The 16423-nt window shown below is 42.0% G+C and overlaps 1 protein-coding gene across 6 annotated transcripts in view; it reads left to right on the forward strand.

The window, feature by feature from the left end:
• The window catches only part of DMC1 (DNA meiotic recombinase 1), a 45091-nt gene that overhangs the window by 17775 nt on the left and 10893 nt on the right, over positions 1-16423 (forward strand). For 5 of the 6 annotated variants that reach the window (XM_062201955.1, XM_062201958.1, XM_062201957.1 and 2 more), the window contains exons 7-12: positions 930-971; positions 2392-2464; positions 8516-8607; positions 8972-9045; positions 9175-9289; positions 9982-10042. In XM_062201955.1, coding sequence (XP_062057939.1) covers positions 930-971; positions 2392-2464; positions 8516-8607; positions 8972-9045; positions 9175-9289; positions 9982-10042 — 457 coding nt within the window. The remainder of the gene's footprint in view (positions 1-929; positions 972-2391; positions 2465-8515; positions 8608-8971; positions 9046-9174; positions 9290-9981; positions 10043-16423) is intronic. The other variant, XM_062201959.1, reaches the window with a different exon arrangement.

A 16423-nucleotide genomic window follows, 5' to 3' on the forward strand; every position in this document is an offset into this window, starting at 1 on the left:
TTTACAGGCAGAGTGGATAGTGAGAGAGAGAGAGAGAAAGGTCTTCCTTTTGCCGTTGGTTCACCCTCCAATGGCTGCTGCGGCCGGCGCATCTCGCTGATCCGATGGCAGGAGCCAGGTGTTTATCCTGGTCTCCCATGCGGGTGCAGGGCCCAAGGACTTGGGCCATCCTCCACTGCTTTCCCAGGCCATAGCAGAGAGCTGGCCTGGAAGAGGGGCAACCGGGATAGAATCCGGCACCCCAACCAGGACTAGAACCTGGTGTGCCGGCGCCGCAAGGCGGAGGATTAGCATGTTAAGCCACTGCGCCGGCCACAGGAGTCTTAAACTTTAATTTATCAGGCTATTCCTAAGGAAAATTTGGTTTAGATTATTTTTTATTCTAAAAGACAGTACTGTGAAAAATGTAATATTTTATATTATTGCTATTTATTTATTTAAATATTTATTTATTGAAAGTCAGAGTTGCACAGAGATAGAAGAAAAGGCAGAGAGAGAGAGGTCTTCCATCCACTGGTTCACTCCCCAGATGACCGCAATGGCTGCAGCTACGCCGATCAAAGCCAGGAGTCAGGAGCTTCTTCTGGGTCTCCCATGTGGGTGCAGAGGCCCAAGGACTTGGGCCATCTTCTACTGCTCTCCCAGGCCATAGCATAGAGCTGGACCATAAATGGAGCAGCTGGGACTCGAACCAGTGCTCAAATGGGATGCCAGCACTGCAGGCAGCGGCTATGCCATCACACCAGCCCCTATGTTATTGCTATTTATACATGTGGAATCCATTTATGATACAAGAGATATTTTATGAGTGAGATTTGATGGTTGGAAAAGAAAACAGTAATATTCTGAGGCCATTTTTATGACATGAAAATATCTGAAAAATTAACAGTATGTGTTTTTATTTTATTTTTTTTTCCTGTAATTCACAGAATTTCGTACTGGGAAAACTCAGCTCTCTCATACCCTCTGCGGTAAGGATATATGACAACACCACCACCAACAAAACTCATCACAGTTACCATTTACTAAAAGTCCCTTATGTGTCTGGTACTGCATATAATTTCATGGAGTCTGAACAGACTTGCAAGGAAACAAGCTTAGGGAGATTAAGCAAACTGCCCATGGTCACAGAGACCAGAGCTGGTCTTTGAATGGGGGATGCTTGAGGTGATGTACATGTGCTGCCCGTGAACACTTCATGGAAATAGACAGAAGGTTAAAGGGCATAGGAGTGTATTGGTAAGGAGAAGCATCCACTCTCTCAATTTTTCCTATTCCATCTTTTTGACAAGAATGACAAAAAAAATCTATTGAGCCTTAGAATCCTTTACTGGTTTTTTGTTTTAAGATTTATTTATTTATTTGAAAGACAGAGTTACAGAGAGAGAGAGAGATCTTCCATCTGCTGGTTCACTCCCCAAATGATTGCAGCAGCTGGGGCTGGGCCAGGCTGAAGCCAGGAACTTGAGACTGTACTGGGCTGAAGCCAGGAGTCTGGAATTCCAACTGGGTCTCCCACAAGGGAGACAAGGGCCCAAATACCTGGGCCATATTCTGCTGCTTTCCCAGGCTCATTAGTAAGAAGCTGGATTGGAAGCAGAGCAGCCGGCACTCAAACCATCTCCCATATGGGATGCCAGCATTGCAGGCAGCAGCTTAACCCACTGCGCCACAATGCCAGTCTCAGAATCTTTTACTTTCCATTGAGTGAGTTTGGCCCTAAGGGAGACAAATTTAAAAAGATCTCCTTTTACAAAAATGCACTGAATTTATTTAAGCCTGACAAAGTGCTTAAGAAAGATCATAAAATCAAAATATGTGATCCAGTGTAGGCTCTGCCATTTATAGCTGTCTGAGCCTGGGCAAGTTGCTTCACCTCTCCAGTAAGTGCCAATAAGCCTAGTGCCAAATTTAGGGCTATTTTGAAAAATAAATGAAATAATACATGTATCTGGTGTAAAGTAACTCCTTAGTATTAACTACTACTACATAAACTATAAATGCACTTAAAGTTTTTGGCAAACACTAATTGAAAGGTAACTTAATGCATTATATAGCATAAATTATGTTTGTGATTATTTCTTCTAGAAAATTAATAATATTTAAATTATATTTCCATTTCTTTGGAAGAACTATCTTTCAAGAATATTTCCCATTGTGAGACATACTGAAATTCTTTGTTGAATTACTACTATGCTGGCAAAATACTTATAATTCCACCACTGGTTAGTAATATGGAAATATGTCATGCTGTTTAGAAATTAAAGGACAGTGATTCTTCGCCAACTTTACTGAAGAATTGCAGCCAACATAAATATAGTGTTTATTTATAGATTCATTTGTACAGCATTTATTCATCCTAATTAATATTAATTTTCAATTGCTCCCCAGTGACGGCTCAACTTCCAGGAGCAAGTGGCTACCCAGGAGGAAAAATTATCTTCATTGATACAGAAAATACTTTGTAACCTTTTTATTTAAATAAGTTGCTAACACAATAATCAGTGTAATCCTCATCAAAATACCAATGGCACTTTTCACAAAACCAGAAAAATCTGAAAATTCACATGGAGGCTAAAAAGAACACAAATAACAAAATTAACCTTGAAAAAGTACAGATTTCAGATATAGTACAGAGGTAGTATGATATAGTAGTGTTATTTCAAAAGAGTTTGTTTGCAATGTATCTTTTTTTTTTATAATCACCCCATAAGCTAACAATGAGAAAAATCAAGAGGAAAACCTCCCTCAGATCACTTTCAATCTCTTAAATCACTTTCTGTTTAATAAGTCTTACTTCTTTACATGGGTCTGATGTAAAGCTGACATTTCAAACACATGAGAGGAAATTATAACTTACTCATTTTATTATCTTTTTTTAAAAAGATTTATTTATTTTATTTGAAAGGTAGAGTTACAGAGAGACAGAGGCAGAAAGAGAGGGAGAAGTCTTCCTTCTGTTGGCTCACTCCCCAGATGGCCTATCAGCAGCCAGGAGCTTCTGGGTCTCCCACTGGGGTGCAGGGGCCTGAGCACTTGGGCCATCTTCTACTGCTTTCCCAGGCCATAGCAGAGAGCTGGATTGGAAGTGGAGCTTCAGGGCCTGGAACCGGCACCCATATGGGATGCTGGCACTGCAGGCAGCAGCTTTACTCACTACGCCACAGCACAGGCCCCAAGGAAAAAAATATTCATTTATTGATTTGAAAGGCAGAGTTACAGAGAGGCAGAGGCAGAGAGAGAGAGAGTGAGAAATCTTCCATCCGCTGGTTCACTCCCCAAATAGCCTCAACAGCCAGAATTGGGCTGATTTGAAGCCAGGAGACAGGAGCTTCTTCTGGGTCTCCCATGTGGGTGCAGGGGCCCAAGCACTTGGGTCATCTTCTACTGCTTTCCCAGGCCATAGCAGAGAGCTGGATCGGAAGTGGAGCAGCCAGGACTAGAACCGGCACCCATATGGGATGTGGCCTTGTAGGTGGCAGCTTTACCGCCTAAGAATCTCTTCTTAATGATAGGGAAGACCCACACAAGTTTTTAAGGCCATTTACAAGGCTGCATCTCTCCAGACTCATCGCTCACTCACTGTTGCCACTCTAGAAGGAAGGAGATGGGGCCAGCATTGTGGCATAGCAGGTTAAGCCTCCACTTGGGACACCAGCATCCCATATGGGAGATCTAAAGAAGCTCCTGGCTCTGCCTTTGGCCCGGACCAGCCATGGTCTTTATGGTCATTTGTGGAGTGAACCAATGGATGGAAGATTCTCTCTCTTGGTCTCCTCCTTGCTCTGTAACTCTGCCTTTCAAATAAAAAAATAAATCTTAAAAAAAAAAAAAAGAAGGCAGGCCAGTGCCGTGGCTCACTTGGCTAATCCTCCACCTCCAGCACCGGTACCCCGGGTTCTAGTCCTGGTCGGGGCGCCGGGTTCTATCCCGGTTGCCCCTCTTCCAGGCCAGCTCTCTGCTATGGCCCGGGAAGGCAGTGGAGGATGGCCCTTGTGCTTGGGCCCTGCACCCACATGGGAGACCAGGAGGAAGCACCTGGCTCCTGCTGTAGCGGCCATTTGGGGAGTGAACCAACAGAAGGAACAGAAGGAAGACCTTTCTCTCTGTCTCTCTCTCATTGTCTAACTCTGCCTGTCAAAAAAAAAAGGGGGGGGGGATGAGTCTGTTCTAATCTGTTCCCATTGCCTTTAAGCAGGCTTTGTTATTAAAATTTGAAGACATAATACATCAACAGTTATTTGTTTTCTTTGTTAAGGTGATTTCTTGCATCCCGAACTTTTCCCATAGTTTTGTTTTGCTGGAGTAAGTACTTAGGTACTTTCAGAAAAGTAATTTAAGTAGCAAACTTTGAGCCCTCTGAAAATCCCTTTATTTTGTTCTCACTCTTTTTAAAATATATATACATTATATACATTATATATATTTAAAATTTAATACACACACACACACACAAGGGCGGTACTGTGACAAAAGGCGGCACTGTGATGCAATGGGTTATAGCTTTGGTCTGCAGTGCCGGCATCCCATATGGGCACCAGTTCGAGTCTCGGCTGCTCCTCTTCCAATCCAGCTCTCTGCTATGGCCTGGGAAAGCAGTAGAAGATGGCCCAAGTCCTTGGGCCCCTGCACCCGCATGGGAGACCCAGAAAAAGTTCCTGGGTCCTGGCTTTAGATCAGCTCACCTCTAGCCTTTGCGGCCTTTTGGGGAGTGAACCAATGGATGGAAGACCTTCCTCTCTGGCTCTACCTTTCTCTGTAACTCTATCTTTCAAATAAATAAAATAAATCTTTAAAATATTCATATATAATATAATATATAATATATAAAATATTCATATGTATATACTTGCATCTCAGTAACAGAGAGAGAAGAGAGACAGAGAAGGAGAGAAGGTGATATCTTCTACTTGTTCACGCCCCAATTGCCTGCAACAGCCAGGAGCCTTGAACTCCTCTATGTCACCCTCGTGGGCAGTAGGGACTCAAGTACTTGAGCAGTCATCTGCTGCTCCCAAGTGCATCAGCAGGAAGCCAAGACCTGATTCGAGGCACTCCAGATATAAGATGTGGGCGAGTGGCAGCCTAACATGCTACCACAACACCCATGCCTGCTTTCACAAGCTAATCTCAAATGAACTTGAAGGCTAATTTGACTGGTCATAGGGGCATTTTCATGGGATATTTCCATGCTATTGGGTATCTCCTCCTTTTATCCCCATCTTTCTGAGTCATAGAAACCCTTTAAGGCTATCATTTAAAGGCCTGCTTTTTCTGATCTTCTCTGGTTACCTAATTTAGAAAACCTTGTCCTTCTTGACCTACTATAGAATTTTCTGTCTAAACTACTGGTGTAGGAAAACAAAGCAAAACAACCAACCAGAGAACTGTTTTAAGAAGACTGTATTGGGAAATTCCTGACCCAGGAAGTCTCTGAAGGAGACATCTAACTCAGGGATGGAGGCTGGAATGGGCTTTAGGAAGGGGGCTCTGTTGGAGTTCAGCTAGTTTCAGAAATAGTTGATTAAGGAAGATTCTCAGGGACGAATTGTTGTTGCAAATAAGCTGTTTGGGCAGTTTGGATTTTATCAAGAAAGAGAGGACCAGTTGAGAGTTACAACATGCAAGAGGAAGTGGGAGGAATGGGAGGGGCAGAGGAACCATGGCAATGGCCACAGAAGGTTCTCATTCTTCTACTGTCCCCATGTCTGCTGCTGGGTTTTGATACTTTCTTTTTATATGTTTCTATTTTGTCTCTGTAATTATGTTTTAAACTTACCTAGGCCATAGATTGTCTTATATCCTCCAGCATGCTTTGACTTGATAATTAGTTAATATGGTAATAAATTCTGTATGGTTATCAGTCAATAAATGTTTGTAGGTTAATCTGAACTTCCCTTTAGAATAAACTTGGCTTAATACCCTTGATCGCAAGGTATCCAGGCTTTGTAGAAACTGATGTGAAAAACATTTTTCATTGCCTCTTCCAACTCCTGTTTTCTTTGAACTGTCCACCAAAAAAAAAAAAAATCTAGTGTAAAAAAACTTTTTAAAAATCAAGTGCTTTTGCTCCTGCACTCACATGGAAGACCAAGAAGAAGCTCCAGGCTCCTGGCTTCGGCCTGGCTCAGCCCTAGCCCTTGCAGCCATTTGGGAAGTGAACCAGCAGATGGAAGACCTCTCTCTCTGTGTCTCCTCCTCTCTATAACTCTGCCTTTCAAATAAATAAGAAATAAATATTTTTAAAAAAAGTTATTAGGGAATGGCATTGTGGCATAGCATGTAAAACCATGTGGGTACCAGTTCGGGTCTTGGCTGCTCCACTTCTGATCCAGCTCCCTACTAAATATACCTGGGAAAGCAGCAGAAGATGGCCCAAGTCCTTGGGACCCTGCACCTACATGGGAGACCCAGAAGAAACTCCTGCCCCCGGTTTCTGTCAGGCCCAGCTCCAGCCATTGCAGCGTTTTGGGGAGTGAACCAGTGGATGGAAGTTCCCTCTCTCTTTCTCTTTCCCTCTCTCTACAATTCTGCCTTTCAAATAAATAACAAATATTTTAAAAAAAAATCGACAGAGTTAGACAAGGAGAGAGAGAGAGACAGAGAGAAAAGTCTTCCTTCCATTGGTTCACTCCCCAAATGGCTGCAATGGCTGGAGCTGGGCTGATCTGATCCGAAGCCAGGACCTAGGAGCTTCTTCTGGATCTCCCACATGGATGCAGGTGCCCAAGCACCTGAGCCATCTTCTGCTTTCTCAGGCCATAGCAGAGAGGAGATCGAAAGTGGAGCAGCCGGGACTCGAACTGGCACTCATATGGGATGCCAGCACTGCAGGTGGCAGCTTTACCCACTCTGCCACAATGCCGGCCCCTAGAAAGTAAAATTTAAAATAAAGTAAAATTAGAAGAAAGTAAATTTAGAAAAAAAAAAGAAGAAAGTAAAATTTTAAAAAGATATATTTATTTATTTGAAAGGCAGAGCTACAGGGAAAGGGAAAGAAAGAGTTCTTTCATCCAGGATGGACTTGGATTGATACCCAAAGTGGTTCAACAGCCAGGGCTGAGCCAGGCCAAAGCCAGAAGCCTGGAACTCCATCTGGGCCTCCCACATGGGTGTAGGCCCCAAGGTCTTGGACCATCTTCTGCTTCTTTCCCGGGCTCATTAGCAGGGAGCTGGATCACAATGGAGCAGTCGGTACTTGGCCCAGCGCCTGTGTGGAATGCTGGCTCTGAAGGTGGCGGCTCGACTCACTCCACCACAATGACTGCCTCAAGACGGTAGATTTTAAACGCCATATAAACCGAAGTCCTGGGTTGGTAAACCCTTCTGAGCCCTGAGGCTACTGTTGTGTTGCTTTAGTTCCTGCAGTCGTATTTCTCGTTTGTTGGCAATACATGATTAATGGTATATTAAACTATTTCATACTGAACAGATGAGAAGTGTGAAGAGCGAATTATTTCACTTTAAAATGACTTGAGTTATAACTCAGTGATATATTTCTAGAATAAATCTATTTTTTATAGAACTGAGAACAAAAGAGACTCACACACCTTAGTTTCTAGTTTTTCTCTTGTAACTGACTTGCTGCATAATCTTCAGTCATGTGCCTGATCTCTGGCAGCGTCCTCACTTGTAAAACGTTCCATAGGCCGTACCAACCAGCTTACATGTATTGTAAGATTTGATCATTTAACTTGTTTTGAATTTTTATTTATTAGAGAGAGAGATCCCATATACTGGTTTACTCCCCAGTTACCGCAGTGAGAGCTGGGAATTCAGTCTGGGCCTACATGGACGGCAGGAGCTTGGCTACTTGACTCACCATCACTGCCTCCTCCTAGGATCTCCATTAGTAGGAAGTTGGAGTCAGGAGCTAGAGCCAAGAATCGAATCCTGGAGAAACGTGTTGTCTTAACTGCTAGGCTAAATGCCTGCTGACAATTCAATATTTATTTTAAAATTTGTTTATTTATTTACTTGGATGTCAGAGTGATAGACAAAACGAGAGAGTTCGCTGGTTCATTCCTCAAATGCCCATTACAGCCAAGACTGGGCCAGGCTGAAGACAGGGGCCCAGAACTCCATCCAGGTCTTCTCTCATGGGTGGCAGGAATCCAAGTACTTGGGCTATCATATGCTGCCTCCCAGGCACGTTAGCAGGAAACTGGATCTGAAGCGGAGATGGAAGTAGACCCCAGGCACTCCAACATGTGATGCGAGTGTCCCAAAGGGTGGTTTAACCCAGTGCACCAAATGCCTACCCCAAAATTAAATATTTAAATTCATTACTGCCTCATCATTTCTTTGAGTGTTATCACTACCTAAGAGAATTTGAGGCATTTATGAAAAATAAAATATAATGTAGACTGTAAGTAATGATTAGCATCCTCTAGAATATCTCTGCAGGTATATTGTTTTACCATTGTTTTAATTTACTTACTTAAGGTAGAATGTTTTGTAGTTGTCTAAGTTTTTCTGGAATTGACTCATTGAATCCTTAATCTTGGCTGCTCAGTCGTCCGGATCGCCTTCGGGACATTGCTGATCGCTTCAATGTAGACCATGATGCCGTGCTGGACAACGTACTTTATGCACGTGCATATACTAGTAAGAGCCCATGCAACTGGACGTGTGGGTTATCGTAAGGTTGGAAGCACTGATTTACTGATTGATTACACTAAATATTTTGACACTGTCCTTTTATCTTTTTATTTTAAAATAAAATTAATTCAGTCAGTCCACAAATTTTATTAGCTGGTAAGTTCTTGGATATTAAAATACCCTCAAAGTATTTCTTATTCATTGTCTGTGAAAGGCAGAGTAGCATTTTTTGATAAGTTGTCATATTTAATAAAGTCATAAATCATTAAGAGAATCCTTCCAGGATTCTTTTGCATGGCTCCCAAGGACATAAGTGATCTTAGCCTCTGCTTCTAGCTCTTAGACATTTTCTCGCTGTATTTCCCACCAGGTGAACATCAGATGGAGCTACTCGATTATGTAGCTGCAAAGTTCCATGAGGAAGCTGGCATCTTCAAGCTATTGGTACAAGCTTCTAAGTATTGCTCACTCACAGAGCTCTTTAGCATATTACTGTTCTGTTGATTCCTATCCAAATTAATTTCTTCCTTCCAATTCCATAAACTTATTTATTTTTACATCAACCCTGTGCAGATCATTGATTCAATAATGGCACTTTTTCGAGTGGATTTCAGTGGTCGTGGGGAGTTGGCTGAAAGGCAGCAAAAATTGGCCCAGATGTTGTCACGACTCCAAAAAATCTCAGAAGGTAGATTTTTAAAATAGAATGGCTCTATCAGAGTAGCATCTGTGACTGTGTTTTAGGTGTGCTTTGCAGAGACGTTCAGAAGAGTGTCAGGAGGCAATACTTCGTAAAAAAATAAAATTACCTTTATGGGAATACATTTTTTTTTTTTTTTGACAGGCAGAGTGGACAGTGAGAGAGAGACAGAGAAAGGTCTTCCTTTTGCCGTTGGTTCACCCTCCAATGGCCGCCGCGGTAGCGCGCTGCGGCCGGCGCACCGCGCTGTTCCGATGGCAGGAGCCAGGTGCTTCTCCTGGTCTCCCATGGGGTGCAGGGCCTAAGCACTTGGGCCATCCTCCACTGCACTCCCTGGCCACAGCAGAGAGCTGGCCTGGAAGAGGGGCAACCGGGACAGGATCGGTGCCCCGACCGGGACTAGAACCCGGTGTGCCGGCGCCGCAAGGCGGAGGATTAGCCTGTTGAGCCACGGCGCCGGCCGGAATACATATTTTTTACAAAAAAGACTGATCCTAACCTAAATAATAACAATAACTTTAAATAAGTTGTTTTATATTATCAGTGAGAAAAACAGGAATGTGATCTTGTTTCTAAAATAAATTTATAGTACAATGTTCTAAACACTGAAATCTACAATGAATGTTTTATATTTGTATTTCCCTTCTCTTAGCTTCTTAAATTTTTTTTTTTTTATACAGAATACAATGTCGCTGTTTTTGTGACCAATCAAATGACTGCCGATCCGGGAGCGACTATGACGTAAGCCTATTCTGCTTTTGTATTTCACGGTGGTTAATATCAAGATGTTAGAGTGTAAAATAGAAAATAATTTCAGGGAGTGGATGTTTGGCATAGTGGTTAAGATTCTGCTTGGGGGCCGGCACCGCGGTTCAATAGGCTAATCCTCTGCCTTGCAGCGCCGGCACACCGGGTTCTAGTCCTGGTCGGGGCACCGATCCTGTCCCGGTTGCCCCTCTCCCAGGCCAGCTCTCTGCTGTGGCCTGGGAGTGCAGTGGAGGATGACTCAAGTGCTTTGGCTCTGCACCCCATGGGAGACCAGGATAAGCACCTGGCTCCTGCCATCGGATCAGCGCAGTGTGCTGGCTGCAGCGTGCCGGCCGTGGCGGCCATTGGAGGATGAACCAACGGCAAAGGAAGACCTTTCTCTCTGTCTCTCTCTCTCACTGTCCACTCTGCCTGTCAAAAAAAAAAAAAAAAAAAAAAAAAGATTCTGCTTGGGACATCCATATCCTGTAAAGCAGTGCCTGGGTTCAAGTCCCAACTCTGCCCCAATTCCAACTTCCTGCTAATGTGGCCCCTGAGAGATAGCCGGTGATGGCTCAAGTGATTGGGTCCCTGCTACCCACATGGTGACCTGGATTAAGTTATTGGATTCTGGCTTTGACCTGACCCAACCCTGGCTGTTTGTGGTCATTTACAGGGTGAACCAGAAGATAGGATATTTCTATCTGCCTCTCTGTCTGCCTTTCAAATTAATTAATTAGTTAATTTTTTGAATTAAAAAATTCAAAATAATTAGCCTTGATGTGTGCACAGATATATCACACATAATTTTAGTACACATGCATATCACTTCATAATTGCAGATGTGAAGGGGCTTAAAAACTTTATGGAAAAGTTGAGTTAAAAGTTAATGTGGGCTGGCGCCACGGCTCAATAGGCTAATCCTCTGCCTGCAGCGCCGGCACTCCGGGTTCTAGTCCTGGTTGGGGTGCCGGATTCTGTCCTGGTTGCTCCTCTTCCAGGCCAGCTCTCTGCTATGGCCCGGGAGTGCAGTGGAGGATGGCCCAAGTGCTTGGGCCCTGCACCCACATGGGAGAACAGGAGAAGCACCTGGCTCCTGGCTTCAGATCAGTGCAGCGTGCCGACTGTGGCGGCGATTTGGGGAGTGAACCAATTGAAGGAAGACCTTTCTCTCTGTCTCTCTCTCTCTCTCTCTCACTGTCTAACTCTGCCTGTCAAAAAGAAAAAAAAGTTAATGTGTATTTTTGACAAGCTTTTTTGTAACACCCTTTGAGCCACTTATTTGTTATCTAGAGTCCATTTTTTCTACCTCTTTAAAAAATAAACCATTTTCAGCAGTGTTTTGAGCTCTTCTTTAATCTAAAGCTAAAGGGATATTGGAGGGTAATAAGAAAAGGATGCTAGGGAAATGAAATTATAATCCAAATACATCAATGCCTTCTATTGCGCTGATAGGCTGTGAGCCCAAAACAAAAAAAGCAGACTTTCTACAGTGTGTACATGAGGTATCTTTATAAAGGAAGCCCAGTGAGAGGATTCTCCTGTTGGAAGACACATAACTTAAGTCCATACTAGGCATACAGAATTTGTTGAAGTATTTGTGCACATGCCATAACTATTGAAGGCTCTATTTGAAAGACATCAGGGAAAAGAAAGACAAAGAGAGATAAAGTTCAATAGTAAAAGAAGAAAATTCAAGGAAACATTTGTGGACACTGTCAAAAGGTTTGAGCATTATGGAAGTCAATAAACCAAAAAAAAAAAAAAAGCCTGAATTCATAATAATGTTTTTAAAAATAATTTATAAACAATTTTTATTTTAAAAGTTTTTTTTTCCAGTTTAAGAGGTAAACAGAGAAAGCCCCAAGCCACAGTTCCATTCCCCAAGTGCCTGCAATGGCCAGGACTGGGCTGGATCGGAAAGGGGCTGGGAATTCAATCCAGGTATCTCTTGTGGGCAGCAGGGACCCAACAACTCGAAATATCACCTGCTGTCTCCCATTGTCCACATTTGCAGGAAGCTGGGATAGGGAGCTGGAGCCAGGAATCAAGCCTAGGCAGCTCCAGCACGTATCTGGGCATGCCGATCAGTGTCTGAACCTGTAGGCCAAACACCTGCCCCTAGAAAGTTTTTAACCAGAAAAAAGTTGCAAGAGTAGTGCAATAAATGCACATATATCCTTTACCCAGGATCATTAATTGTAACAGCTTGCCACTTTTTTTCTTCCTGCATGTATGTATATAAAATCTTTGTTTTCTCTCTCTGTCTCTCCCTCTTTCTCCACACACACACACACACATACACACACATAGGGGGTGTGTGTGTGTATATATATATATATATATATATATATATATGTATATATATATATATAGTGTGTGTGTATATATATATGTATATATTGTAATGAACCATTTAAGAGGTGTATTTTCTCCTAAACCATTGAAAATTATTTGCGGATATCATAACACTTTATCCCTTACTACTTCATCATATCTCGTCTAAGAACAAGAACATTTTCCTGTGAAACCACAGCACAATCACCACATTCAGTAAGTTCAGTATCAGCATAACGGTGCTGCCTAACACAAGAGTCTCCAGCTTTCCTGACAGTGTGATTTTGTAGTGTTGAGTTTTTTATTTTGCTTTGTTTTCAAATTAGTATCAGTTACAGATTGTGCATTTATGTAGTTATCATCTCTATTTATTCTCCTTGCATCAGAACAGCTCCTCAACCTTTGTTAGACTTTCATGGCATTGACATTTTTGAAGAACAGACCAAATGTTTTGCATGTCTCTCAATTTGATTTTTCCTCCTCATTATTTAAAATGTTAAACATTTTTGGCAGGAAACCTACATAAGTGATATTATGGTCTTCTCAATCTGTCATCTCAGGAGGCACATGATGGTAGTTTGTTCCATTATTAGTGATGTTAAGTTTGATCATGTGATGAAATGGTATTCACAGAATTTCTGCATTGTCAAAGAGAATTACAAAATTTTCTTTTGTAATTAAATAAATGATTTGTGGGGCAGTATTTTGAGACTGTGCAAATATCTTGTTCTGTAATACCTTTCATTCATTTATTTTAACATCCATTAAATATTCTTGGGTACGTAATTTATTAAATCATATCATCCTGATATTTGCAACACAGAGTGATAATACATTGAAACCTAGGCATCCAGAGAGTGGCAGATAGAATGAGTCACTGACATATATAATTAAGAGATATTTGGTATGCTGCTATAAATTATATAAATTATAATGAAATATGTCTCTCTTTAAGCATTTTCTAAACTTAACCCTAATATATTGCTACATCTTCTGCAGTATTATATATCTCTCACATTTCAAAACACTTTTATGAGTATTTCCTACTTTATTGGAAGAAATTTCAATGGTATTAAGTTAAAAAGATTGAGGAGGGGAAAATCAGTCATTTATTTATTCAACAAATATTTATTGAAAATATACTATGTCAAGATTCTGGGAATTCACTAGCAAATGAAAGAGACAAAAACATTGCCTTCCATTAAAAAAAATTATGTCCGTTTGGTTCAAAATTGTAAAATCTTGGTAAGTCACACATATGGTCTGGAGTATACTCCTTGAGCAAGGAGTTTTGTAGGGTATCATTTTGTAGGGTATCTTTCATATACAGGACATAAAGCACCACAAAGAGAATAATTTTAAACTGAAGAGAAATGGAAGATTTTTAAGGTGCAATTTAAAGAGAAAAAATGACTCATTGGCTCAGAGGGAGGAAGTGGGTTGCATTCAAATAAAAGAATGCTGTTCTTCAGGTGTAGGGAGGGAACATTGAAGAGGTGAAAACTGTCACTCTAGAGTTGGGAGGCAGAAGACATCGGTAGCAATTAGGTCAAATAGGGGTTCTTTTTCTTATATTGTAGAAAGTTTCCAAAAGAGTAAAACCGTTTTACTAAACCCCATAAGACAATGGAAGGAGAACTAGAGAGATGTCAGAAAGCAAATAATCGAAGAGAGCACTGGAACAGGGAGGAGATGCATAACGAAGTGAGCTAGGAGAGGAAGAGGAGGGAACAAAGGCTGCTGTGTTCACTGGGCGAATCTGCCTCACAACATTATCTCTTCCACCTGGCTGAGTCGTAAGGAAACAAGGTTCACTGTAATTAGGACATTCTGAGGGATATTAAATTATAACAATACAAATTAAACACATGTCTTCTTGTAAAACACAAAAATTGCCACATCCAGATGAAAAAAAAAATCAGGACAGTTTTAAACTAAAGGATTTCAAATGCTATTAGAGAACCTCCCATAAAGAAAATATCTTTGTTTCTCAGTATAGAGTAACTCCAAGCTGCAGCTCGCCTGGGGCCTGTCAGAGAAATATCACTATAATTGGTATGAGTCCCCAAGTGCACTGACGATAATTGAGGCTTATATCCCATGCATTCTACTTGATGGCACATTGTATTAAAAAGAAACAAAATTATAGAGTCAAGGAGTTGCCATATGATACAGCAGAGCCATAGACTCTAGATGAGACTTACAGATAGGGCGTTTAGAACTGGAATGATCTAGGCCCACAGATAAAAGTCAAAGTATCAGCTTTTCAAGTACTACACTAGGGCAAATAATAAGAAAAGCGACAAATAAGATTGTGATAGTGCCCTCTACATCATTTGTGTATTTGTTTTCCTAAAACAAAAAGTCTTCAGGGGGCCGGCGCTGTGGTGTAGTAGGCTAAGCCTCTGCTTGTGGCACTGGCATCACATGTGGGCACCAGTTCGTGTCCCGGCTGCTCCTCTTCCATCCAGCTCTCTGCTTGTGGTCTGGGAATGCAGTGGAAGATGGCCCAAGTACTTGGACCCCTGAACTTCCATGGGGACCCCGGGAGAAAGCTCCTGGCTCCAGGCTTCAGATTGATTCTGCTCCGGCCATTGTGGTGGCCATTTGGGGAGTGAACCAGCAAATGAAGACCTTTCTCTCTTGTCTTTCCCTCTCTGTCTGTTAACTACCTTTCAAATAAATAGATACAATCTTAGAAAAGTCTTCTTAGAACATTTGCAGTCTTATAAATGTGCAATGTGTGTTTTTTAAGGATGTCACTGACTTGACATCACTAGCATAAATTAGAGGTAAGATGATTGGAGAAGAAACACAGAACCAGAGTCACTAATGTGGTGACCTTATGCAAGTCATTTAAACTGTTTGATCTTCATTTTCTTCCCCTCCAAAACTGAGAGATTTTATTTCTTACTTAACATGCACCAGGTACTTTCTTTTTTTTTTTTTTTAAGATTTTATTTATTTATTTGAGAGGTAGAGTTACAGACAGTGAGAAGGGAGAGACAGAGAGAAAGGTCTTATGTCCATTGGTTCACTCCCCAAATGGCCACACGGCTGGAGCTGCGCCAATCCGAAGCCAAGAGCCAGGAGCTTCTTCCCAGTCTCCCATATGGGTGCAGGGGCCCAAGCACTTGGGCCATCTTCTACTGCTTTCCCAGGCCACAGCAGAGAGCTGGATTGGAAGAAGAGCAGCTGGGACTGGAACTGGCACCCATATGGGATGCCAGTGCTGCAGGCAGAGGATTAACCTACTGCACGACGGCGTTGGCCTGCACCAGGTACTTTCATGTATCATCTCATACACTTCTCACGTGATCTGCTGCAACTCAGCCTTCTGGAGCCTCCTTGTGCTTTTTATGAAACTAATCTCAGATGTGGCTGCACCCCACCCCACCCCACCCCACAAGAAGCTCAGAATTCCATTTTCAAAATGTTGAAAAAAGTATAGTTTCTTTTTGCATATTTTGGGAGCGGGCGTGAAGTGTTACTTATTAAAACTTATTAAACATAACTTTTTTAAAAGATTAATTAATTTATTTTTTGAAAGTCAGAGTTAAAGAGAAACTGAGGGAGAAAGATCTTCCATCTGCTGGTATACTCCCTAAATGGCCACAACGGCCCACACTGGGCCAGTCCAAAGCCTGGAGCCAGGAGCTTCATCTGGGTTTCAAATGTGGGTAACAGGAGCCCAAGCACTAGGGTTGTCTTCTGCTTTTCCCATGCAATTAATGTGGTGTTCAATTGGAAACAGAGTAACCAGGACACGAACTGGTGGCCATATGGGATGCCAGCATTGTGGGTAGCAGTTTTACCCATTTTAACACAACACTGGTCCCAATATCATTTTTTTTTTTATTTTTATTTTTTTTTTTTTTTTTTTTTTTTTTTTTTTTTTTGACAGGCAGAGTGGACAGTGAGAGAGAGAGAGGCAGAGAGAAAGGTCTTCCTTTTGCCGTTGGTTCACCCTCCAATGGCCGCCGCGGTAGCGCGCTGCGGCCGGCGCACCGCGCTGTTCCGATGGCAGGAGCCAGGTGC

The sequence above is a fragment of the Lepus europaeus genome, chromosome 10, assembly GCF_033115175.1.
Source record: "Lepus europaeus isolate LE1 chromosome 10, mLepTim1.pri, whole genome shotgun sequence".
In the NCBI taxonomy this organism is placed as follows: domain Eukaryota; kingdom Metazoa; phylum Chordata; class Mammalia; order Lagomorpha; family Leporidae; genus Lepus; species Lepus europaeus.